At 33.5% G+C, this 24731-nt stretch overlaps 6 protein-coding genes and 1 long non-coding RNA gene across 8 annotated transcripts; 3 read left to right on the top strand and 4 right to left on the bottom strand.

Annotated features, from left to right (window-relative positions):
- On the top strand, window positions 365–21192 carry LOC109350812. Its single transcript, XR_002108129.1, has 3 exons — window positions 365–377; window positions 3052–3057; window positions 21107–21192. It is a non-coding gene; the product is annotated as an uncharacterized LOC109350812 (long non-coding RNA).
- On the bottom strand, window positions 726–5507 carry LOC109350804 (mitochondrial fission protein ELM1-like). Its single transcript, XM_019592109.1, has 10 exons — window positions 5234–5507; window positions 4844–5070; window positions 4667–4763; window positions 3757–3906; window positions 3496–3622; window positions 2617–2729; window positions 2469–2532; window positions 2270–2363; window positions 1947–2055; window positions 726–1120 (listed from the first exon to the last, which is right to left on the bottom strand). Exons 1-10 carry the CDS (start codon window positions 5420–5422, stop codon window positions 1019–1021), a joined length of 1272 nt encoding a protein of 423 aa, XP_019447654.1. The 5' UTR covers window positions 5423–5507; the 3' UTR covers window positions 726–1018.
- Window positions 6084–9689, top strand: LOC109350808 (N-carbamoylputrescine amidase). Its single transcript, XM_019592113.1, has 9 exons — window positions 6084–6237; window positions 7248–7296; window positions 7694–7785; window positions 7962–8113; window positions 8189–8235; window positions 8336–8369; window positions 8642–8808; window positions 9059–9155; window positions 9238–9689. Exons 1-9 carry the CDS (start codon window positions 6152–6154, stop codon window positions 9411–9413), a joined length of 900 nt encoding a protein of 299 aa, XP_019447658.1. The 5' UTR covers window positions 6084–6151; the 3' UTR covers window positions 9414–9689.
- On the bottom strand, window positions 9944–11478 carry LOC109350809 (protein FAF-like, chloroplastic). Its single transcript, XM_019592114.1, has one exon. It carries the CDS (start codon window positions 11078–11080, stop codon window positions 10295–10297), a length of 786 nt encoding a protein of 261 aa, XP_019447659.1. The 5' UTR covers window positions 11081–11478; the 3' UTR covers window positions 9944–10294.
- LOC109350806 (rho GTPase-activating protein 5-like) lies at window positions 12541–15224 on the bottom strand. Its single transcript, XM_019592110.1, has 5 exons — window positions 14789–15224; window positions 14329–14449; window positions 14047–14166; window positions 13311–13541; window positions 12541–13012 (listed from the first exon to the last, which is right to left on the bottom strand). The coding sequence occupies exons 1-5, from the start codon at window positions 15073–15075 to the stop codon at window positions 12557–12559; spliced, it is 1215 nt and encodes a 404-aa protein (XP_019447655.1). The 5' UTR covers window positions 15076–15224; the 3' UTR covers window positions 12541–12556.
- On the top strand, window positions 16192–19287 carry LOC109350810 (probable calcium-binding protein CML48). Its single transcript, XM_019592115.1, has 5 exons — window positions 16192–16666; window positions 16768–16814; window positions 18074–18249; window positions 18869–18887; window positions 19137–19287. The coding sequence occupies exons 1-5, from the start codon at window positions 16270–16272 to the stop codon at window positions 19245–19247; spliced, it is 750 nt and encodes a 249-aa protein (XP_019447660.1). The 5' UTR covers window positions 16192–16269; the 3' UTR covers window positions 19248–19287.
- On the bottom strand, window positions 20279–24731 carry LOC109350807 (glucan endo-1,3-beta-glucosidase 14). Of its 2 annotated transcripts, XR_002108128.1 has the most exons (4): window positions 24587–24731; window positions 23114–24147; window positions 22361–22513; window positions 20279–20491 (listed from the first exon to the last, which is right to left on the bottom strand). XR_002108128.1 is itself a non-coding variant. In XM_019592111.1 (3 exons), the coding sequence occupies exons 1-3, from the start codon at window positions 24660–24662 to the stop codon at window positions 22442–22444; spliced, it is 1182 nt and encodes a 393-aa protein (XP_019447656.1). In that variant the 5' UTR covers window positions 24663–24731; the 3' UTR covers window positions 22336–22441. The 2 variants fall into 2 exon arrangements, 1 of the variants encoding a protein (XP_019447656.1); XM_019592111.1 differs by lacking the exon at window positions 20279–20491 and having other exon boundaries at window positions 22336–22513.

Genomic DNA, 24731 nt, shown 5'->3' with positions numbered 1-24731 from the left:
AATGATTTTAAGGCCAGCTAATAAATAAACATAATCATGGTTTACTTATTTGGAAATTGTATGTAAATTTTGTGCAGGATCGGATAAGTTCTTCTGTTCTTATTCTTTTTTAATACAAACACAAACACAAGTAATAGACTAGATTTAGAATTAACATGACCCAAAATGACTATTTTTTTTGCTAAGTGAACCGTATTAGAAACAACAAAAAGGGTGCTAACCCAATACAATGAAGATCAATTAGTGATCTTCTTTTTGGAATACATATTTATACAATGAATAGGATCATTACACCAAATCACAAATATTAAAGAAGAATGACCTATTTTAGTTAAAAACTAGCTCCAAGTTTTAGCTTGAACGAATCTAAAATATGAGTATAACTCACCTCCTTATTGGAAAAGATGAAATTATTCCTCATAGTCCACATAGACCACATCACATCAAACCAACTCATTCTCCAAAACTTTGGCCATTTTGAATTTCTATGAATAGCATCATGCAGATTCAGCGATTCAATAGTTGAACTAGGTTTGAGCTCCGCAACTTAAAGCCAAATATACACCCCTTTCCAAACAGAAGAAAACTACTGATATTGACAATGTCAGTTCATATAAACTGTGACAATGAGTTGCAACAGTATGCCCTCAGGCACGGTCTAATAGCACAAGGATCATTAGAAGACCATATAACAAATAGCACAAAGAAAATACACTACATTTTGATTTCAGCACAATAATTTTTTTTATTGACTTCATTCATTATACAAAGTCTTTCGGTGCATAAATGCTAAAATTCTCTTTTCATTTTACAAGCCACAAGCATACACAACTATCCTTGTATTTAATTACATACTCAAGAATGATATGGTGGAAAGAATAAGGAAAATACTACTAATTCCTATTCGGACCATCAAAGAAATGTGATGTTTCGGAAAATATCTTCCAAACAACAAATGGTTACTGCCTTAAGAAAAATATAACAAAAATTGACTACTAAGTCAACTAAGAATAGTATTCTATGTCTTCAGTTTCCACCCTCTGGCAGCAAGCGTCTCATGAACCCGTTTAGCTGCATCAGCAGTGTCATTAAGCGGTGGATAGCTCCAACTTTCTGATATCTGAAAATTTAAGGAAACATACCATTAACGTGGAATTTCAATAACAACAACAATTACAATTACAATCAAGCCTTAGTCTCACTGGATGGGATCGGTCACATGGATCGAATGATGTCATGATGTTCTATAAAATATAATGCTCAATGACAAAACATTGATTTCTAAATATATCATAATCGTTTCACTTCAGTTTTTTCTTGACATCCTTTTGCCTCTAGAAATTAGATTAACCTCCATTTGATCAAATCTCCTTATTGGGACTTCTAACAGCCTCCTTCAAACATGCCCAAACCACCTAAAACATGATTATATCATCCTTCTACAATAATCGTTACCCCAATTTTCTCCGGTAATGCATTTATTCATATTCTTATCTTGTCTTTGTATCCACTCATCAAACAACACTACATAATTACAAGACAAACATCCTCCCAAAAAGGGCAGCTCTAGTACATGGAGTTCCCAGGGATCTGGGAAGATAAATGCACGCAATACCCTCACAAGTGAAGAGGTTGTTTATAGGATTTGAACTCACTCATGATTTCCAGGTCACAAGATAAACAACATTACCGTTATGTTGAGGCTCACCTTCTACAAACGTCCTTCCACATTAATACTAATTTCAATCCTTATATTTGATAAGTAGAATTATAACTCTAGATTAGTTTGATGGCATATCAATGTAAAAGAGTTCATTAGTATCCAATGATATTTTGACAAATAAGCACCTATTGTTACTCTCCTATTAAAATAGGCGAACCACAAATGTAAAAATATTAGTGGATATAGGTGTAAATTTTCGTCTGCTTCAATTCTTTTAACTTACATCTTCAGACCCTGTAAAAGGCCTAACAACTCCACGCTCTCTCAATGTTTTGTGGAATTCAGTGAACTTCCATTTGCATCGTTCAGCTCCTATAACATAGACAGGCTTCCTGAAGCACAAATACAGTTGATAAACAGAATATCAGAAAACAAAATACATTAGCTACAACAACAAGATCAGTCGAAACATATTCCACTAGGGGATCAGCTATAAGATTCAATAAGCACACATGGGCTTTATCAAATACTAAAATTTCAGTAAAATCATGGGATAAAAAGTTAATAAAATTAAAATAATCATAAGAACACTTCTGACAAGCATACCCAGTGCTGCAAGCTTCACTTATCATGCTAACAGAATCTGCTGTGACAACAAATGCATCGGCCCAAGCTAAATGCCCCATGCGTGGGTTTGGTTCTGAAAATTGTGAGGTAGACCAGAGATTAACCACTTATTATCTTTCAAAACAATTATCAAAAGATCTGAGTAAATAATCTAATCTAAACCTGAATAAATATTTACCTTGCCCATCCCAAATATGAACTTTTGGATTATTCTCAAGTTCTTTCACTATAATATTGGATACCTGTTTAAAAGTCAAAAAAGGAGGGAAAAGGCATGTCAGATGAAAACATTGGTCAAATGTACTCTTTCCAAGGCATAACTATACCTTTTGTGGAGTCTTCTCTGAAAAGGATATTCTCACACTCCCACAACTAACAAGAACACTTAGCAAAGAGGCTGCTAACTGCTTTGCAAGGTCCTCACCATATCGACAGTTTCCTGTATCAATAAAGGAAATTAGGCAAAATTACTAATCTTTTTTGGCCACCTAAGTTATAATCATAAATTCCATCATTGGCCTTTTCATAACTGGACCAGTTAGAACTTCTGTCTTTTTGTCCTGATTCCTGAACACTAGCTATGCTACTGACATTTTAAATGATTAAATTCATGACAAAATTTATGTAAAAAAAGGGCAACCCACTGCACGGTGGGGTTTAGGGAGAGTAGATGTATGTAGCTTTACCCTTGCAAGCGAAAGGGTAATTGTTATGTGAGGGCAGTTAATTAGTTAGCTACAAGGATGAGTAGATAAATTAAGGGAAGAGTGTAGAACCGTAGAAGGGAGGATCATTAAGAAGTGTTAATTTGCAGTAACAGTGCATAGGCTCGGTTGGCAAAGGGTTAGGCCTTTGCAAAAGGGGAAACCCTTGGTGGAGATATTCTCCTATTTCTTTTCACATTTTATTCTTTCAGCAAAATATAGTTCCAGTCCTTTTCTTTTAAATTTTCAATTCTGTTCTTGGGTTTCCTATCACTTCATTTCTTTTCTTTTCTTTTGGTATCCAGTTATCCTTCTTTTTAAAAATCTTCACAATTTCAATGCACCCAAGCATTTCACTCACAGTACACAGATTTATCTCAAATAAAAAGATATTGGAAATTAACCACATGCAAACTGCAAGAAAAAATTAGAAGGATGCATGAGTTGGATATATCCAAAAGTACTGTGATACTATCAACAAAGAGGTATAATAGAAATTACTTGTTGGTCCTCCAATGTTGACAACAAGCAAGGGTCTGGGAACATCTGCAAACACATCATGCCATGTAATGGCAGCACTACGAAGTGAAGCAAAATCTATTTGATGTAGGGCTCCCATGGTGAGAATCTGAATGTAAATTACAGCACATATACAACCCTCAGCAACATGGAATGGATGCCAATGACATCAAAGTAAAATCACTTTTTCTCTAGTAAAGTAAAAGCTGATACAATCAATCATATGCACATTAACATATATACCACGTGACTATCTGGAGGCTCGCGTGGTGTTATCCACCTTCGAAGAAGTTTAGGAACCTGCTTCTGTGCTTCTGCAGTCAAAGGATAATAATCATGACGAGGTGTGATTACCATGTCAAACCTGTTCAAATGCAACCTAGGATGTTGTATCTGTCCACAGGGGAAAAAATCATGAACACAAGTCAAAGCCATAAACAACATAAAAAAATAGAAGTGCAATAAACCACTGCTACATAACAATGTAAACTAAGACTGTCAACTAGATAATCTAACAATTGTGAGGAATAAGCATACATTTATTTTTATTGGATAAATTAAGCATTAAAAATGTCTAACACATCTTGGCACCTTTACGGTATCTGCACAATATTTTAGAAACATGAGTATTAATAAGTAGAGAAAATAAAGCAAAGGAAAGAGGATAGCCAGGGAACTCTATAACTAAACTGGCTTCATGATTGAAAGTTCAAGAGATATAACAAAGAAGCCACAAAATTGGTTGTGAATGCTTCTTTTTGGAATGCATTCACAGATCACAATCAGCCACTTTTTTTGCAATCACCTGCTAAATTTTATTCTTGGTGAGTTTTAGGGCACTGAACGGACCTATTTAATTATTTCATCTTGCAACTTCCAGTTAAACAAGCACCAAGCAATCATAAGAGTTATGGCTTTAACATAAAAGTAAAGTCTAGAACAAATATATATCACATTGCATATCTACATACTCAATTCGGGAGGGGTAGCCACACACCCCGAAAGGGATTAGTTCCTTACCCAAAAGGTAAGGATACTCTTGGTAGTACCAAAAAAACCCATCTAGGTAATGCCGATAAAATTGTCATCTCAACAACTTACAAGATATCACAGCAAAGTTAGATAAAGAAAATATGCATTAAAATATGCAAACCTGAACAACAAAAACTTTATCAGATGCTAAACGTTTTATGGAACTTGCAATAGAAATGGTGTCTCTTCCGGATGCAACCACCAACAAAGGTCCCTCCCTGGATAAATAATAATCAGAATCTGCATTTCTCATGAACTGAAACATTAGGGTTAAAAAAAAGGAGAATGGATGAATTACTTGTCATAAGATTCACGAGCCAAATTCACTATGTGTTTTACATCAGCTTCTAGAATAGTTGACAAACCAGAAACACCATTTTGTGAAGGTAAATGCATAACCTTTTTTTGAGTAGAAGATTTGAATAGAAGATAGAAAATGTTTATTAATAAATCAATTTTTTTATGAAGAGAAAGTGGAAGCCATTGAAGAAACTCGTTGATTCCACCTTTTGGTCTGGTAACACGCTATAATTAACAAAATGAGTGAAAATAATTTATTAGAATCATAAACACAAATCATATTAATATGTGAATGAATAAACAATTTAATAATCAGAAATAACATGATGGATGTTGAATTTGTTAAAATAGGAAGAAGAAGAAGAAGAAGAAGAAGAGAGGGAGTTACATAGAAGAGGTGATTATCGGAGAGGCCAAGGGCGCGAACCAAACCGAGGGAGTGATTTTCAGAAGAAGGGAAACCGTTACCGATGAGAACGGCGCGACGGAGGAGAGTGTGAACGCCGGATTCAAAGATGTCTGCTGTGCCCCTTGCGGCGGTGGGGCTCGGCGGTGGACGAAGCGTAATTGGCCTCATCCAAGCGTTATACGGCACTGCCACTTAGTTCTCTTGTTAACAATTCATAACTAAGTCTCCTCAAAAAAATTTCTAGTTCCATTTTATTACAACTGTGTCAGTAAAATAAAACTCACACTGTTACTGTTGCATCATCTCAATGGTGGAATATCTTTTCCATTCTTCAATTATTTTATATTGTTTACATTTCTTAATAACTTATAATTTATGCCAAAATCATTTTCAATAATTCTATTTTCATTTTATTCTTAAATGGACAATTCTATTCTACATTTATATTTTTTTCTCATATAATAATTTTTTCTATTTTTTAATGTTGACTCACAATTTTAATAGTGTTTATTTAGCTTACTGTTACGAAATAAAAACAAAAATGTCTCATATTCGATAATAAATTTGAACGAAAGTCATGTTTATTTCGTTCAACCGATTTTTTGTTACCATTGTAGATGATCTTAGATGTCTAAGATTATATACTCTCACTTCATTATTAGTGATATATAATTATTATAGAATAAGCAGCAATAGTACTATGAATAATGTAGAAAGTATTTTCAGTCGAGACTAACTGTTTGGTTCTTTATTATGATGTGATGTGACGTTATTCTGAGGCCCAATAACCCAGGTCGAAGTTATTCGTCTTTTAGTGTTTGTGGAATATATTCATTCCCACATAGAACCCTTTATTCATACTCACTCTGCATTTCTTCCTCTCTGCTTTACATCAACATGGACAAGGACAGAAACGTTGTCGTTTCATCTCTTCAGTTTGCTTGCTCTGATGATCTCTCCACCAATGTTACCACCGCCGAAAGGTTCTTCTTACCATGTTCATCTAACCTTCTCTTTCCATCATTTCTCAATATCCCATCTTTTTTTTATATCTCCATATGCATATCAATTTTCACTCTTGTTAAAAATCTCATCTTTTTTTCATTTCATATTAAACCCCATATTTTGAATTCACTTCATTTTGGATTGTTTACACTTCTAATCCCAAATCATGCATTAAAACCAGGGTTTGCAACTTTATGAGCTGCCCATGTTAAAAGATTTCATTTTTAGCTCTTGCATCATATGATCTGACTATAACAGAAACAAACTCTATAAACGTTAGAATGAATAGCACAACACAGCCTTGAGGATGCTTAACTTGTCTTGGGGAATCCCTAGTTTCACTTAAGTAGTTGTTTTATGTTGCTGCAAATTTCCGTTAGTTAAATGTGTAAACCCTCAATTCAGGTACTTACAAATTTTCTATCATTGATTACAAGATATGCTGGAGAGAAAGATAAGAGAATGATAGTATGACCATGATAATCTCTTATTCTGTTAAGTGATTGGTGCGCGATGTCATTGCCATAATAGCGGCAGTGATGGTAGTGTGGTGGTGGTGACAATGATGTTCATTTTACAGATATGATGGGAAAAATTGCATTATCATATCCTGCTGATTTCTATGCCAACTCCCACCAAGATAGAAAATACACTAGGTAAAAAGGATAGGATAGGCTAATAGGGCGGCTCTATTCTATCTTGTTGGCTCACCAAGCTCTATCTAACAACAAGATCGGACAGACTATGTTCCTGACCGCACAAAATTGTTCTTGCTACTAGCATCCAGATCCTGTTTTTGGTGCAGGATAGGAACTTTAGACTTTTTCAGTTTTTGTTTTGACATTTAGATGTAAGAAAATACTTTAGTTCTGCCTTTGAAATTCTGTTTGTGCTTCTGACTGCTACTTTTTGAGCTTCATCTTTTCTTATGTTTTTCTAAGCAAATAAGAGTTTTTTCATAGATTAATCTTTGGGCTCTTTTATGCAGGCTAGTTAGAGATGCTCATAAACAGGGTGCAAACATCATTCTTATTCAGGTGTGTATTTTTAGAACCTGGGATACCTTTCCATGCACTGTTTCCTACTTGTATTGTACTACATGTAAATTACAGAATATCCAATCATCTAATGCCTTATAGTTACAATTTTATTCATTTCATTAATTTGTTAGTAATGTTAAGTAGAATACGTATGCAGTACAAGGCATTGTAGACTCAGGTTGATAAAATGTTTTTTGCTGGAACTTTGTTTAGCTTTTAAACTACCATCGACAAAAGGGATTTTTATGACTTTTAACTTGAATAGAAAAAACAAACTCCTGTATTTTATCAGTATGATATGTCAATTTTAATGGACTTGATACTTATGATGGAAAACCCTGATGGGTTGTGTTCTGAACTTCCAATCATCTTAATGATAAATGAGTAATTTCAGGAACTCTTTGAAGGTTATTACTTCTGTCAGGCACAAAGAGAGGATTACATTCAAAGAGCTAAGCCGTATAAGGGTCATCCTACAATTCTGAGGTAAAAGAACTGAAAAAATGGCTTCTGTATCTGCTTCTCAGTCAGTTGTTACTTGCCACACAGTGGAACCATATCATGGTGCTTTTTAAGGCACAGAGGAACCAGTATTGGCTTTGTCTTTTTATTTTTATCATTTTGTAGTGAATTTTGTTCTTGTTTCAATTTGATTAATATAGGATGCAGAAACTTGCAAAAGAGTTAGGTGTAGTGATACCCGTTAGCTTCTTCGAGGAGGCAAACAATGCACATTATAATTCAATAGCCATAATTGATGCTGATGGGACTGATCTCGGGATTTATAGAAAATCTCATATTCCAGATGGACCTGGTATGCAACACACGTCTTATTTGCTTGTCATTTAGTATGTGTGTTGTCATAACTTATCAAGTAATTTCCCCTCAGGTTACCAGGAGAAGTTCTATTTTAATCCAGGTGACACTGGATTTAAGGTAGGTGCTTAGACTTAAATATTCACTACTGTTTGAGTTTTGTGGTTCTTTATTTTATGACTGGTGAACATCATGTAACATTGATGCTTTTGCCAAACAGGTTTTCCAGACAAAATTTGCAAAGATTGGAGTTGGTAAGAACTTGCAACTACAATGACTATTTACATTCTATTCTTTTACCCCCATACTCTACGAATTTAAGTCGAACCTTTATTTAGGATGGTTGTAACAAGATTTCTAAGACAAAAAGGTATTGAATCTAATTTTGACTTTAGCTTTGCTACAGCAACTAAATGCATGTTAGAAGTTGCATTTTACATCTTTATTTGTGGTTGGAAACTGAGCTAAAGGAAGGGAAGACAGAAGCTGGCAACTTTTTTGTAATTTTACTTATATTTCATGTCAGCTATTTGCTGGGATCAGTGGTTTCCCGAGGCAGCCCGAGCAATGGTGCTTCAAGGTGCTGAGATTTTATTTTATCCAACTGCTATTGGGTCTGAACCTCAGGATGGAGGCCTTGACTCTCGTGACCATTGGAAACGTGTGATGCAAGGACATGCTGGTGCCAATTTGGTAGGTTTTGTATGCACAAATTACTCACCTCGTATATTACAATTTATAACACATGTCTATGAGATGTATATCTTCCTATCTCTCAGTTATATCTATGAATGTATGCCATAGCATCTATGTTTCTTTTAAGAGTTCTTGAACTCCTTGAGCAATACTTGTTGGATTAAAAAACAAATCACAAAACATACTAAGCAGAAGTATTTATCAGTAAAAGGAAATTATTTTGTAGCCATCTTTTTGGAAAATGCAGGTACCTCTTGTGGCTTCAAATAGGATAGGAAAGGAGATAATTGAGACTGAGCATGGAAAAAGCGAGATAACATTTTATGGAAACTCCTTTATAGCAGGTAATTTGACTGAACTGATTTCTTCAATCTTACTTTAGCCATAGGCATAATTTCTCCAATCTATATCTTTGTCTTTTTGTAGGACCTACTGGAGAAATTGTTTCAGCTGCTGATGATAAAGAGGAAGCTGTTCTTATTGCTCAATTTGATTTGGACAAGATCAAATCCCAGAGACATTCTTGGGGAGTATTCCGCGATCGGCGTCCAGATCTATACAAGGTGCTTTTAACATTAGATGGCAACAATCCCGTGCTGTGAGAAATAAAAACATTCTACTTTGTAACTTACAGAATTATGGCTAGCATTCTCCAAGCTTTTTCAATCTTTTACAGCATGTGTCACTCACCAAGAAGTGAAGAACAAGGGTGAAAACGTCAATATCATGTAATTTAATTTAATAAATGCGTGGAATTAGAAATCAACCGGGAAAGTGATTTCACGTTTCAACAGAAATGGCTCATTTGAATCATTTCACCCCCTCATATGAACATTATGTTTCATTCAATGCAATTTCCATAGAGGAGAGTTTCCCTTGAAAGTGTTCTAAATTTTCTGTTTGCTTTCCACTGTTAGCTTCTCATATTATTATATGGTAGATCAATCATGTATTTTATGAATCACATTTGGCTGAGCTACTGTGATATGTGAAGCAGAAGAAGGTGTGGCATTATTACACATGTTGCTCTTGCCTATTATGATAGGATATCATACCTTGTCTTTGCCTTTTTTATATATATTTTCAAATGCAGATTGTGCAGAAAAGATAACAAGACAGAGAGATAATAATATACAGTATCAAACATGATGTCTAAAAGCTTAGTTTTAACACAACAGCACTTATTAATGATTTCTTTGGAAATGGTTGTGCTGTAAGATACAGAATGATCAGATATTGCAATTCTCTCTTAAGTACACCAATAATAGAGAGGACACAACAAAACTTCACAGGTAAAATGCATATACTCACCAAAGCTCATTGGTTGAGTGATAAAGAGCTTGATTTCCTTTAAGCAAGATGGATTCATGTTTTGTAATTAGAAAAAGTAGATATCAAATGGTGTTTTACTCCCTTGGCTTCAATTAATAATAATTCAATGTGACTTCCAAATCCACTTGGGTTTCTTCATTTATATGATCTGTTACACATCCATCATTTCTTTTTCCATGTTTTTTTCTTCCTCAGCTACACTTTCTACATTATCCTCAACACCACCATCATCATCATAATCTTCTTCTAGAAATTCATCATCATGAGGCTGAATTAACTGCAGCTTCAACCTTCCATCCTCTCTATAAGCACGAAAAAACTCCTGTTTTGGTATGCTTATCTCTTCTAGCACAAACCTCCCATTAGTCTTGTATGACCTGAAGAAAACCCTCCCTATGCATGAAATTGGAGGAGGGTACCTTCCCCTACTCACTACCCTTGATCTCCTCCTGCAATATTTATCTTCTGAAGTTGGATGCTTTCTCACACCCTCTTTCTCGACCTCACGAGTTTGCCAGCATTCACTCAGTTCACTTTTCAAGTCTTCTGAGCTCTCAAAACCAAGACCCTCAGTGCAAAGTTGCAAACTCTCAGAACTAAGGGATGAAAAGCTGTCACTACTTTTGTGTCTGTTTCTATGGTTTACTATTGGAGGTTGGTTAGTAAAAGGTAATGACTCCGAATCTTCATTATGGTTGATCTTTTTGTGGTTTATATTGATCTCTATTGATGATGATGATGAAGTAGTAACTTCGGAAAGTGATGAGAGTGATGGTATAGGGCTCTCATTCAAATGGAGTTCACCAAATATCTCGGTAAAGGGATTAGGAGATTGCTCTATGGTTTTGATTTGGTTCCATGAGAGAGTTTCAAGCAGTGCTTGGTTCTCTGGCAATAGGTTATCAAACATGTGTTGAAGGCTCCCACATGCTGCCATGGCTGATAGACTTTCTTACTAAATAGTTTTCGCAACAACACCTTCGGCTGCGACTTGCAACGACAAATGTTGCTGCGAAAAACTTTTAACCTTGTAGTATGAAGTGCAGTATTCTGTAGGCCAGGTTAGTGCTTTCTAGGTAGCAGCACAGAAAGATAGGATGGATGTTCAACTTTTGTTTTGGTATATCAAGAGGAAGATGATATTATGCACTTATGCAGGTTCTGCTTTTTGGTTGGTAGATATATATATCTGTGTGTGTGTTTTGTGTTGGTGTATAATATGAAAGGGGTGTTATGTGTATACTCATCTTAGCTGGATTTGGAGGCCTTGAAAGTTCCAAGTTACTTACTAGTATATGGTGTGAGGTGAAGTATCTTACCTTACTACTATTTGTAGACTTTTGGGGTTGGATTCTCACTTTCTCACATAGGAATCCTCCAATATTATTTCTACATTTATTTCCCACCAACTTGAGATAAATTTGCTTTTTATTTCTAGTAGTAATTTTGCTTCTACAAAGTAATATTAGTATAATACATATCATCTGAACTCTGAAAATAATGTGCAATAATGTTTACTATTTAGGAGTTTCAAAAGGGCATCCAACCCTAAAGTTAGCCTTTATTCCAATCACGGAAATCTTGATGGCATGGTATTTTTCCAAAACAAAGACCCAATCTATGGTGCAATACAGAAACTGAGTCAGACAAGAAATGTTGAACCTTTAAGGCTTTCTACCTAAATATACATAAAAAAGGTATAAACTGTGAGTGTGAGGTTGCTAGTGCAGATGGCATGAAGGAAGGAAATATGAGAAAAGACCACAACTTTATTTAATATGTGAAGGTAAATTTGGGGCAATGTTTGTTATCATATCTTGGTGTCATCCAGTGTATATTGATGTGATCTCCAAAGACTATTTGTATTTTGGTAACGTGGCATGCTTATATGTGAATATAGTCATGTGATCCTGCTATTTCAGCAATTAACACAACCATGCAATTTCAACATGATAAGACGCTTCTTTAAGATGAATCCATCCTACACTCCATTATGATCTGAGTGGAATATTCTAGACAAAGTTTTAAATATTCTAGTCTTAGTTCTGAAAACTTGAATATGTCTAAGGTTAAACATACAAATTTAATACATTTCCAAAGAAACCGGTGAACAATCTTGTTTTACACCCAACTTTGACACTTGATAAGATATTGTATGATCATATATTATGTATAAAGCTAAAATGAACAAAATATATATTCTTATTACTTACCTTGTTCAGCCTCCAAAAGACCACCTTAGAAACTTTAAACTTAAACTATAAACTTTGTTGAATGGTATAATATCACTCAAGAAAACTCAATTCACTACTTTTGACACAAATGTGACATACATACAGGAACCACTTCACAAACTTCTTCCCCTAGCAATTTGCAACTTGATAAGCTTAGACAAACTTACAATGTGACACTTTCATATAATCAATTTACACTCCTTTTCTTCTTTTGAATCTAAACTCCTAATTCCAATTTTCTCAACAGGTTTCTGATTTCTTGTTTTCTGAGATCCTTTTATAGAACTTGAACTACTTGATTGGACTGTCTTACTCTTTGCCATGTTTCCTTTAGGTGGACACTCACAATAAGAGCTTATCAAACTCTTACTTTCTCCTCCAATTGAGGAGTTATTATCTAAGGCAGTATCCTTAGCAACAATGTTTTCATCAGCATCTTCATTTTCTGCAGCAGTACCTTGCTTGCAGGACTCCAAGATGCTATGGCTCGCGTTCTCGACCAAAGGCTGTAAATAAAGTGTAAGAGATGATTCTACCACAGAATCCTTTCTTTCCTGCAGTGTTCTTGTTATAAGTGTCTTCAAGAAGTTCATCACTTGAACTGCATACACCAATGCAGTGAAAGGGTCTGCCATCTGCAGTAACAGAAAGACTAAATATGCAACAACAACAAAATATAGGATACAACATGTTTAAGAATGCATAAAAATATGACAAAAGTATAAGCTAAGAACCTAGGAAACACGCGTACATATATGAGACATGTACACGACATATGTTGATAAGGAAAAAAGTCATAAATCGAAATATGAAAAGCTTCTAGCATCTGATATACAATACATATGAGATACAATTTGACAATAAATTTTTGAAGTATTAGTGCTACATAGATAGATAGAAATCACATGAGAATTAAAAACTAATGGAACTCACCTGAGTCATGTTTGGTGCAAAAACCATGGCAATGTTGTGTGCATTCATCTTATTCAGATGTTGGTGCTCAACAACATCAGCCATGAGATTGATGGCCCAGTCGAGTAGGGCGGCTTCAGTGTTAGGTAGATGCTTCACTAGTTCAACACATTCCTCTTCACTCTGGCATTGCATTACCTGCTCTTGTGATAACGGATCCAGAACACCCATAGGAAGTTCCCTAAACCAAGCCTGTAAAAGTACAAGAATATCAAACTAAGTTGTCATATATAGAGCAAAATGAGTATACAGTATATAACACATTACACGATTTTAGAGCACCCTACTTATCAATAGTGTATGCACCAAATATTGCAAAGCTATACATTTATGTTGTCTGTCGAATCCATTAATACAATCTAGATATGTTGTGTCTTATTGCTCTGTCAAATACATTGTGAAGTCATGTTCATTTGTCTCACTTAATAGTTTTACCACCATTTTCAATTGATAAGTATCATTCTCCAGTGAATTGCATGTTGAATCAATTTTATGTACACATGATTCTATTATAAGATAGATTTATTAAAAAAAGATGACAGCTTTAGGTGCTTTTTTTCTGCAAGCAATACTATTAAGTATTCAACATTATCATGTCATAAAAGAGACAATTATTTTCCAATATGATCAATAAGATAGATTCATAAACAAGTATAGGAAAAGAGGAACCTGAGGTAATCATCTTGCAATATTGTACCTTAATTTGTCCTGCCAAACAATGCACATCAATGCCATCCGGGACCGATCCCAGATTCAATTGATCCCTAACATATTCCTCGTGACTATTGTCCGCGTTAATTCTGAAAATCCCCTCTGCCTGCATATGTAAATTCAACTATTTAACCCACCAGTATCATAGAATTAGTCATTTGTAAAAGTAACAAAACCACATAATGTAATGAATTATAAAGCAAGATTATCTTTTTGCCTTGTTTCACACAGATTATGCTTAAGTGAGAAAAAAGAGTAGGTGATGAACCTGCAACCCCTCTTGAGCATACAAATGAGTTTGCATTAGCAACAAAATAGTTGGCACACTGTTACCTCTTGAGTCAAATGACAACTGCATGGATTCTGTTGAAACTCCAAACACAGTTGCACTACATGTCAAAATCAAACAAAAGCAAAACTTAGATTAGTGAAATGATTAAATGTCTGATCCTAGGTGACATACTGACATGACATTCAAAGAAGTTTAGTAATGTTACTCTAGTCCTATCCAACCAATAACACATATATGATGACCATAACAATGTGGGGCCGAATAGAGTCGGGTCATTTTCATCTGTCGGGCAACATGCTGGCCTGACTTGTCCAATCATGTTTAAAAATTTGGCTCATTATCGAGCTTAGGTAATTGTTTTCCACGCAGATAACACTGAACCTGACCGCGCGACTCAAATTGCCAATTCTAGAGTTCCATGTATAGAAACATATACCTAGCACTAGGAGGCCTTGTGGGCATGTCAGGTTCAAACTCAGCAGGCAAACCAAGGAAGCCATTGAACCTATCAAAGGTGACATGCGCAACGTGGCGCACGTTAGTTGGGAAGCCTATGTCCATGGGAAACAACAACCAACGGAGGATTAATTTGGTGAGAAGGGTAAGGAGGAAGAAGGAAAGAATAATGAAGAGAAGTATGAAGAAGAGGTTGTTGTTGTTGTTGTTAATGTTGTTGGTTTGGTCTGTGGTGCTTGAGGATGAAGAATGGAAGAGTTTGGTCATGGCTGGGTGGCAATGAAAAGGGGGTTAACTTGTGGAATATAAAAAAAGAAACAAGTATGATTTTGTGATTTAAGGATGTTATAAGATATGTGCAAATGGGAGTATAAAGTGTTAGAGAAAGAGGTTTGAGTTGAGTTGAGTTCAATAAATATGTGGGACGTGAGTATCATTAACTCAATTTTTATATAGTATATATGGAGGGTGATCCTATATCCTAAACTATGTTATGGTCCAATCAACATTATGTCTCAATTTTTATTCGGAACAAGTACTATTCAAGTGTTCATAACAACACCATTGTTGTATTTTTAGAGATAGGAAGTTGCAGCTTTGAAGGCAACATATTACTAACCACTACTTTTTGCATTGGATTCCTTCTGCATATGTATAACAATAATTGTGAAATGGCAAGTTGCTTACCAATTATAACTTTATTATTTTGCCATATTATTAAGAGTATTAGGTATTCTAAGGAAATAATTGAATTGAAAAACCAAGTTTATTAGTTTTGGAAGTATTAAATTAACTAGTGCTAATATTCCCATTAGTCACAAATATAGAGTTCATAGAATCTGCTGAGATCCCATTGGATACCCCTCTCAAAACTGGTCAAATAACTTGTTCATAGTCAAATAGAATAAATGTTTTGAATATATTAATTTTAAGGTCTATAAACAATCCCATTGATAATGTAGCACCCCAATTTTAATAAGTGAGAGCTTTAAAAATATTTATTGGATTGGAACAAGTAAGACTAGTTGATATTCATAACTTGGCATCTTGGAAACTAAGTCTTACATTATTTATCACATTATTTTGGGAATAGTTTACATATTATTTTGAGATGGAACATTAATATGTATGAGAGTCAAAGTCTAACTTTTATTATGGATATATGTTGGATTAATTCTCTCATAATTAATTGATTTTGAGATGAAAGATTAACAAGATCTAGAAACAATCTCATTTGACAATCCAAATGTGAAATAATATATCCTCCCACCAAATCTTTTTTTCGTATAAGAAATTATTGATATAGATAAATGGATTGAGATGAATGAAGTTAACGTGTCATTGCTATCAATTCACACGCATACAAAACAATATAGAGATTGATTCACTCATTAAGATTGAGAAACTCAAAACCAAAAATCACAGAGTAGAAGAAAGAGAGAGAAAGTAGAAACAACAATTATGTCTTCTTGGAACAACAACAACAGATACCATTCTGAATCCTCGTATGCTCCTTCTGCCCCATCCTTACCTGATCAACATCAACAACCACAACCCCATTATTCCAACAACAACAACAACAACGCTCCTTCAAATTACCATCATGCCCCTCCTCCTCCTTCTTCAAACTATGGCAGTGGCTATTATGGACAAGTTTCATCTTCATCTTATAGTTTTCCACAAGGCACAAACCCTGATGTTATTAGAACCTTTCAAATGTTTGATAGGGATCAAAGTGGTTTCGTAGATGATAAGGAATTGCAACAAGCTCTTTCTTCTGCTTTTCATAACTTCAATATTGCAACTATTCGTTTTCTTATCTTCTTATTCAAGGATCCTCGTCAACCCCTCAGAATTGGTACGCTTTCTTATCTTTTATTCCATCAAAAAGTTTTCATTTTTAGTTTAGTTATTCATTTTTATTATATGTTACTTTACAAGTGCTTATTCTGTTAACAGGGCCAAAGGAATTTTCTGCTCTATGGAATTGCCTTGGTCAATGGCGAGTAAGTATCTTTTCATTCTTACATTTATTATTATATGCTCAAAGATTCTAAGTGATGCAGGGATTCTCATAGATATATTAAGGGTCTTTTTGTTGAAGCTTTAAAAAAATGGTTTTGATAATTTGATTCTATAACTTTTATGTAATTTGGAAACTTTCTTTGCAAAAGCTGAGAAATATAGCTTGTCATAAAAGATGAATTTCGGGTTTTGCTTTTCTGAAACAAACAAGCATGTAAATGTCAGTACTCTCAGAAGTGATTTTTTATTTACAGAACATCACTTTTTTGGAAGAAAAAAAAAAGCTTAGGCAAATGGATATTTTCACTGAATAAGAAACTGTCACATATACATTACAATAACCAAGGTTTTTTCCACTTTCAGTAAAAGACTTAACTAATTTGTTAAGCTGTTGGCATTCTATTGTTCACTGACATTTTAGAAGTGGATCAAAATTAAATCCTTGCAAGCATATTATCCCATCAATGTTGTCTAGTCTATGACTTATTTGTCAGGCTTATGAGTCTTGGTAGTGTTTCAGATTTAGAGTACCGTTGTGTGGTTGAGTTATGACTAACACTTAAGTTGTCTTAATGAGACTCTTAAAGAGGGTTTGATGGTGTTTGGTTCCGTTTTTATTTTAGGAAAGACAGCTGTTGCTACTCTAAATCAATAGTCTGCAACAGAGAAAGATGTTTCACAACCATATATGTTGTTTTGTACCATTTTTTGTGGCGAAAAAACACTGAGCTCCTTAAGCTGGATTTTTGGATATCAAGTCAAGAGTATTTGATAATCAGATTATTCTTTAATCTAAATCAAAAACACCGTACTTGTCGAGGCCATTCCGCCTTGCATTTCTTGAATAGGGCAGAGAATAAGAATACTTGGATAGTGCTTAGCACGACTCTCGGTACTTTTGTTCCAATCCTTAGTAACATGGTTCTCTCATTTACGCTGCGTACCGTGTGCCGAATTTGGCATACCATGTACTAGGTTCGACACATAAAGGGAAACATAAGAAGTTATGTTACAATCCTTGTTCTAGTTCATTTCTCTTGTTAGTGTTTTGTTCTTGTTGGTTTTAGTTATTTACAGTAGCCGAAATACTAGTATCCACACCTATATTTCCAACAATATTTTCTGGAACTAGTGCTCAATGAATTTGGTTTGGTGAATTTTAAAAATAACTTTAATGTTTGTGATCTATAATTGAACTCCGCCCCATAAATTGCCTCTGAAATTGTTACTTTACTTGTAGGGCATATTTGAGAGATATGATAAAGATAGGAGTGGGAAAATTGATCCATTAGAACTAAGGGATGCTCTATATGGTATTGGCTATGCAGTACCAGGCTCAGTTCTACAACTTTTGCTTTCCAAGTATGGTGATGGAAGTGGTAGGAGGGTTGAACTTGGTTTTGACAGTTTTGTCGAGTAAGACATTTTTATCTGAATCTTTCATATTTATCTTATTTATTTGAAAACAGTAAACACTCATTTTTGGTATCGAAAAGGCTTATATATGTGAAAATTTAGCAACTTTTGATTTTAGTTCTTGTGAATCTTGTTCTTTAGTTACGGTCTTTATATGTTCCAACCTTTTGGTTTTAATCCCTAATGATAACCTGACTATACCCGTTTACGACTGTCATACTAATCACTAATTACTGATATGACTAGTTGTATTGTTAACATATCATTGGCAAGAGATTAAAACCAAAGTGTTGAGATGTATAAGGTCCAAAAGAAGTTGTAGGGACTAAAACCAAAACTCATAAACTTGCGGGCACCAAAAATATATTTAAAACTTCTAAAAAAGTATTGGAACATCATTTTGGTCCTCAACATATGAGTACATCATTTGGTCCTTGAATTATACCAAAATAGTCCATGCGTTACTGGTTACTTGGACCAAATGGATTAATGATTTGAGGATTATGTTGATGTTGCTATTCTTTTTGAGTTTTCAAAATATTTGAAGAAGCATATTGGGGTTTACTCTGTTTGAAAATGTCATTCATATATCTGATGGTCTGTTCTTGGTTGTGTGCAGGTGTGGGATGATTATCAAGGTAAGAACTCACTGAGCTATAAACGTGCTTCTCATTTTTCTATTTCTTCATCTGTCTTTCTTATTCGGCCCCTCCCGCCATTTTCTCTGTTTAGTTAGCTCAAAGTCTCAAACTTTTCCTCTTTTCATACATTTCATGTTTAAACTCTTATGGTCCTCCAATTTTTGTGGAGAAAAGAAGGATTAAGCATTTTAGAACATCATCTTGATTTGAATTTATAACAATGCTAATTACTTGTTCCATTTTCAGGGGTTGACTGAAAAATTTAAGGAGAAAGATACTCGTCGAACTGGTTCGGCTAAACTTTCATATGATGAATTTATGTCTATGGTCATTCCTTTCCTTGTATCATATGATTGAGAAACTATGCTGATGCTCATTGTGAACATTTTTTGGTTTTTTTGTTCTACATTTATTTGATTGTGTTTTGTTTTTATTTGTAAATCAATGTCCAAATATTTTGTTCTAATGCCAAGCTCAACAATCCTGGTTTATTTTTTTGGGTAATTCTTTCTGATCCTCAAGCTTTTTCAGTAATGCATTGGAAGTCATTTCATCAAACCTATGCGGTTAATGGTTACACAGACATGATCACTTATGTGTGCAAATTATAGAAATTTGTAATACTTGATAAGCTCACATGTACCAATCACTATTATGTTCTTTTACAATATGTGTTGTTAATTATGTAAATTTGGTGTGCCATTCTCTCAATAATGATTCATAATTTCTACAATCTTATTTTTTAACTATTAAGTCATCTTTTTCTAAGTTGTTCTATTGAACCACACATTTTTAGATTCATTGAAGAGATTACCCTTCTTTTGCGTTGTTTAATTACATTTCTTCATCATTTTTTTGACAAAACAAATAAGGAATTGATATATATGACAAAACTAAGTAAAAGGTGTGAATGGAAGATACGATTATATATGGACTGAAGTTGATAATTGTGTAATTGGGTAATTGAATTCAATTTGTTGGATAAAATAAATTCTAATACTAATTAAAATTTATTAAATAACTTAAAAGGATATGTACTATTATATTGAGTTGGGAAAAGCTTGACATTTGATGAAAAATTAAAGGATAAAAATGACAAAGCAATTATTGGCAACTCCGAAATTTAGTTCATAACTTTATGAAATCTAATTTTCAAAAACTACACTAGTCTCCTTTGTTTTATCATGAGAAAGTTCAATAAAATATCTCATTGAATTAATAAATTACAATCTAATAAAAAAAAGCTATAAATCAGTGTAGCAATGCAACAGGCTAATTAAACATCATGTATAAAATTATCACAGTTTTCTCTACAGATATAACATAATTCATCTTTCTTTCTGTAAAAAAACAACTATTTTCTATTTATTATGAACTTTCTGTATAAAAAAAATCCAATGTACTCTCTTTATTACATATCCAATTTCTCTGCTATACCTTTGATTATTTCTAAATTGTAAAAGTAATAATTATATGAATGGTTTTAGCTACATTTCTTTAAGTAAGTTGTAAACCTCAAACAATTGCTCCCATGCATGGATGTGTACAAAAGTGCAGGATTTTCTTTCCAAAAAGGAAAAAGTTGTAATGCTTTTGTTTCCCTGCATAGATTCATCAATATCAAGTCAATAAAATTCTTATTCAATAATTCCAGTACATTATACTTAACCGTTTGGGTTATTATAGTAAAGTAGTTTAATAACTAATATCACATTTTGCATTGTCTAATACATTATATTAAATATTTCGTTATTAATATTATTTATTTTATGTTCGCTATTGATTTTTGCTTCCTTATTCAAATGCTTTTTTGAAGGGTATATTCAAATAGTATGAATGCAAAGTTTAGTTAAAAGGGTTTAGCATAAAAACAAGCAATTGCTAAGACGAAATTAGAAGAAAAAATGTAGTGTGGAGATTCGTTAATACAATCCTAAAAATGAAATATATATGTTCTATTCCACCCTAAACAATGGTATCTCCCACGTTTTTGGTAAGGAATTAATCAATTCTAAGGTTTATGACTGCTCTGAGCAACAAATGTTACTCATAAGAATCAAACATTTAACATTTAATCATTCTGAAGATCCAGTGAAGTCTTTCATCATTAAAATTGTTGGTAAAAATATATATGTTTTATGAATAGAAAAACATTTACTTTTGTGGCTAAATAAGAAAAGAAAAGAGAATGAAGTTTGATGGAGGAAAATGAGAAGGTAGCAAGTAGCTAGCATTAAAAATTGTTAGGTGGATGTGTCTATCTTATTCTTATCACTTTTGGACCATTTTCCATAAAAATTCAATTTCAAAGACATGGTGGACCATGTTTATGTCACACGCCCACTTTTTGTGACTCAAATAATTGCATAATTGTCCAACAAAGAAGCACGATTCATTCATTCATTCTAAAATCACTAATCACAACCAACCAATAATATAACAAACTCTTATTCTATCACCTAAGAGTTGTCACTTAAAAACAATAGCTGGAGATAATAGATTTGACCAATATACAAATATTATTAAATTTGTAAATAATTGTACCTATTTTACTAAAAGTAACAATTATTAATAAAACAAATTTTTTTTCTATTCAAATTGTTGGAGCAGATAATAATATTTTGGTAACAAAATCATTTTATTGAATTTTACATTTTATGACCAAACCAACCCAAACTTAGTATGGCAACCTGTTCTCATTAGAATAATTGAATCTAATTTCATTTTGGATGGATGATTAAATACTTAGCATGTATTGTGGATCCTTTTTTTTTGACAACTGAATTTGGACTTTTTGTATAACTGAAGACATGAAGAATTTTATTAACAATAAGATTCACACGCATGATTGAAAGTGACAGATAAGAAAAAAAGATACCAATTACCATACCTTTTATTAATACAATAATAATGAAACAATATTGTTTTTCTAGGGACACAATATTCCACTTGGTGCATGCACAGCTGCATAAGCATGAAATGGAAGTTCGTGGGATGGAGATCATATGTTTTTAATAATGTCTTATTTTCTGTCACAAACTAATCATATATCGACACACGAATAAAAAAATTTAAAAACAAATAATAATAAAAGTAGAATTTTAGTTGGCTTAGAACAAAGAATGCAACACCGTTTGGAATATGTAATCTATTTACTTTTTTATATCATCTAGGGAAAACTTTTTCCGCAAAATGGTTCCAAAACTTTCCCATCATATCATTTTTTCAAACTATTGTATTGAAAGTCAAAGAATAGCATGAAGGAATAAAAAACGCTTTCCCTTTTGCGTTTAGAACTGGACTTTTTCCCACAAGAGTTTTAGTTTTGTTATTTATTAATTAATGCAATGAATGTAATTGCACTATGTAAATTAGAAGTCACATGTTTGTAGCATCATGTTACATTTTTTTTTGTATAACATTAAATTGTAATATGTAAAATTCATGGTCAAAATTGAAATATTCCTCACCTTTAACAATCTAATCTTGCAAAAGAATCATCTATAGGAATTTCACTGTTCCCTTTTATCCATGCTACTCAAATCTTCTAATCACAATCTCGAAAGTTCCCAAGCAAACGCTAAGCATGTAACTATGTAGATGAAAAAATGGATGGACAAAGTCTGCAGAGTAAGCATTAGATACATTAATATTACACAATCAGAATATAATCTATTAGAACATGTCACTTTGTTTTGTTTCTTATTTTCAATTTTTTGTAAGGAAATTAAAATAAGAAATCGCCTTTTTAATTTTTTATTTCACAAAAGCTTGAAAATAGGAAAAAATGAAGTAGTGTAGAATATTTGTAATGGTTTAAATATGTTTTAAGTTGGTACAAAGATAAACTTTTTTCCTTCAAAATACAAAAAAATAATAATGAGCTTTTCCTTGAAAGCACAAAAATAATGCTCTTTTCAAGGAAAACACAAAAAGTAATGCCCTTTCGGTCCATAATGATTAATAGGAATAAAAAGTGAGGGGCCAAAAACAAATATATTTATAGGTAGAAAATAAAAAAAAAATCATATGAGGGAAAATATATTTAGAAAGACAATACATGCTAAATAAGTTTTATACATTATCATTACATAATCTACTATTAATATTTAATTATTGTTGGATGCATGTGTATAAATTTTTACACGGTTAGTATACAGATTTTACACTTGTATATTTAACCTTTGTAACTATTAATGAAAATATAGGAACTAAAAACTTACATTGGATTTGGATTGTATAACCATTTCTGGAAGATAACCTTGTAATCCAATGTTATAAACTGGGGTACCATCAGGATAATATAGGCCATAGTTTCTTTCTGATGCAGGACCAGGTTTCATATCTTCATTAAAAAGTGCAAACACATATATATCAATTGGAACACTAGGATTTCCAGGAGTTGTTTGTTTCTGCTCTATCCTCTTCAACAAATTGCTATTATATATTTCAGCATTCTCAAGTGTGGCTCCAATTTCATCAGGGTCACCCTTTGAAGGCCAACCTGTCTCAGAAATTCTTACTTCAATATCAGTGTGTCCAAGTGCCTTGATAGCAGCATAGACAGCATCAATTTGAGCATACAACATGTTATCATAATGTAAATTTGTGTTTGGATCAATTGTGCCTTGGTTTGGTTGGAATAGTACATAGCTTAAGGAAATTTGATCAGGGTTGTCTTTGTATGCAAAGAAAGGATATGCATTAATGAGAAAGGGTGATTTGGTTTGAGAATGAAAAGTTAGAAGGGGTTGGATATATTGTATTAGACTTTGACTAAAGACTCCAGATGAAGGAGGGAATGAATTTGATAAGATGTTGAAAGAATGTGCTGTTGTGACAGTAACTTGTTGTGATAGTCCAAGATTAACAAGGGCATTGTACACATTTTGCATTGCTGGGAGAAGATTTGACATGAGTTGAGTATCAGTGGCAGTGCTATTGAAGACTTCATTTCCTACAGTGATGCAAGTGATTTTGGTATTTGAAAGGTAAGGTTGAACATTTTGTTGAATCCATGTTTGTGCCTTAGAAGGGTCTCTCATGCTTTGTAGATACTCATTTCCAACTCCTACAATGAATTCTACATTTGAATTGGAGAAGGCAGATAGAACATTTGGATCAGCATCATACAGTTTAATTCTGCTTACATTAAGTGATTTTATTAGAAGCGCCACGCGTGATGGAGAAGGAAGATTGTTCGCGATTTGTCCATAGTTGATCCCGAAATTAAGGCCTTGTGTTTGCACACACAAATCTGGAAACACCAGAGAAGATAAATTATTACAATACTTTGTGTCACAATGATTGTAAAAGTTCAATTGCCAATGCTGAAAGACTTGAATAATCATTTTACTATAACAAAAACAAAAACATTACTTATAGCAATTAACAATCTATCACATCGATAAAAGGCTTTGAATTGAAGAATCTGAAAACATTAGTATAGGACAAACACAGAAAACATGTATTGTAGGGGAATAAATACTTTAGCCAATTCAAAGAATCTGAAAGGTAAACTAAATGAATATATGATTCCTCTAAGCACATAGTGCAGTCTCTATTTCAACTAGGCTTGAATGTTCCATTACCAAGAAAAACATGGGCAGAATAAGATTATTCACTTCCTATAAAACCAAGTAGAATTATGTACAAGTAGTGAAGATTGTAGTAAACTAGGAATAGATATAAGAAACCTGAAAAGGTGAGAAGTGTAAATAGAAGTGTGAAGAAGGAGGAAAGGGTCGCCATTAGTGATATGATCTTGGACATAATCTGAAACCAAGAGCACAACCACCACGCTTCAAATATCAGAAACCAACAACTTGTAAGGTTGGCAAC

This window comes from Lupinus angustifolius, chromosome LG06, assembly GCF_001865875.1.
Source record: "Lupinus angustifolius cultivar Tanjil chromosome LG06, LupAngTanjil_v1.0, whole genome shotgun sequence".
Lineage (NCBI taxonomy): Eukaryota > Viridiplantae > Streptophyta > Magnoliopsida > Fabales > Fabaceae > Lupinus > Lupinus angustifolius.
This window is presented reverse-complemented; position numbering and strand designations above follow the sequence as displayed.

Excerpts from the sequence above, each read along its gene's own strand:
- LOC109350804 (XM_019592109.1), bottom strand. The coding sequence starts at position 5,422 with ATGAGGCCAATTACGCTTCGTCCACCGCCGAGCCCCACCGCCGCAAGG. Across the intron at positions 3,907-4,666 it reads ATAAAGTTTTTGTTGTTCAG|ATACAACATCCTAGGTTGCA; the intron begins GTTTGCATATTT and ends CCCTGTGGACAG. Across the intron at positions 2,364-2,468 it reads TCATATTTGGGATGGGCAAG|AACCAAACCCACGCATGGGG; the intron begins GTAAATATTTAT and ends CACAATTTTCAG.
- LOC109350808 (XM_019592113.1), top strand. The coding sequence starts at position 6,152 with ATGGACAAGGACAGAAACGTTGTCGTTTCATCTCTTCAGTTTGCTTGC. Across the intron at positions 8,236-8,335 it reads CAGGTGACACTGGATTTAAG|GTTTTCCAGACAAAATTTGC; the intron begins GTAGGTGCTTAG and ends TTTGCCAAACAG. Across the intron at positions 8,809-9,058 it reads GACATGCTGGTGCCAATTTG|GTACCTCTTGTGGCTTCAAA; the intron begins GTAGGTTTTGTA and ends TGGAAAATGCAG.
- LOC109350809 (XM_019592114.1), bottom strand. The coding sequence starts at position 11,080 with ATGGCAGCATGTGGGAGCCTTCAACACATGTTTGATAACCTATTGCCA.
- LOC109350806 (XM_019592110.1), bottom strand. The coding sequence starts at position 15,075 with ATGACCAAACTCTTCCATTCTTCATCCTCAAGCACCACAGACCAAACC. Across the intron at positions 14,167-14,328 it reads ATGCTCAAGAGGGGTTGCAG|GCAGAGGGGATTTTCAGAAT; the intron begins GTTCATCACCTA and ends TTACATATGCAG. Across the intron at positions 13,542-14,046 it reads GTTTGGCAGGACAAATTAAG|GCTTGGTTTAGGGAACTTCC; the intron begins GTACAATATTGC and ends GTACTTTTACAG.
- LOC109350810 (XM_019592115.1), top strand. The coding sequence starts at position 16,270 with ATGTCTTCTTGGAACAACAACAACAGATACCATTCTGAATCCTCGTAT. Across the intron at positions 16,667-16,767 it reads TCGTCAACCCCTCAGAATTG|GGCCAAAGGAATTTTCTGCT; the intron begins GTACGCTTTCTT and ends TTCTGTTAACAG. Across the intron at positions 16,815-18,073 it reads ATTGCCTTGGTCAATGGCGA|GGCATATTTGAGAGATATGA; the intron begins GTAAGTATCTTT and ends CTTTACTTGTAG.
- LOC109350807 (XM_019592111.1), bottom strand. The coding sequence starts at position 24,662 with ATGTCCAAGATCATATCACTAATGGCGACCCTTTCCTCCTTCTTCACA. Across the intron at positions 24,148-24,586 it reads TACACTTCTCACCTTTTCAG|ATTTGTGTGTGCAAACACAA; the intron begins GTTTCTTATATC and ends TGGTGTTTCCAG. Across the intron at positions 22,514-23,113 it reads TTATACAATCCAAATCCAAT|ACTTTGTCCATCCATTTTTT; the intron begins GTAAGTTTTTAG and ends CTTACTCTGCAG.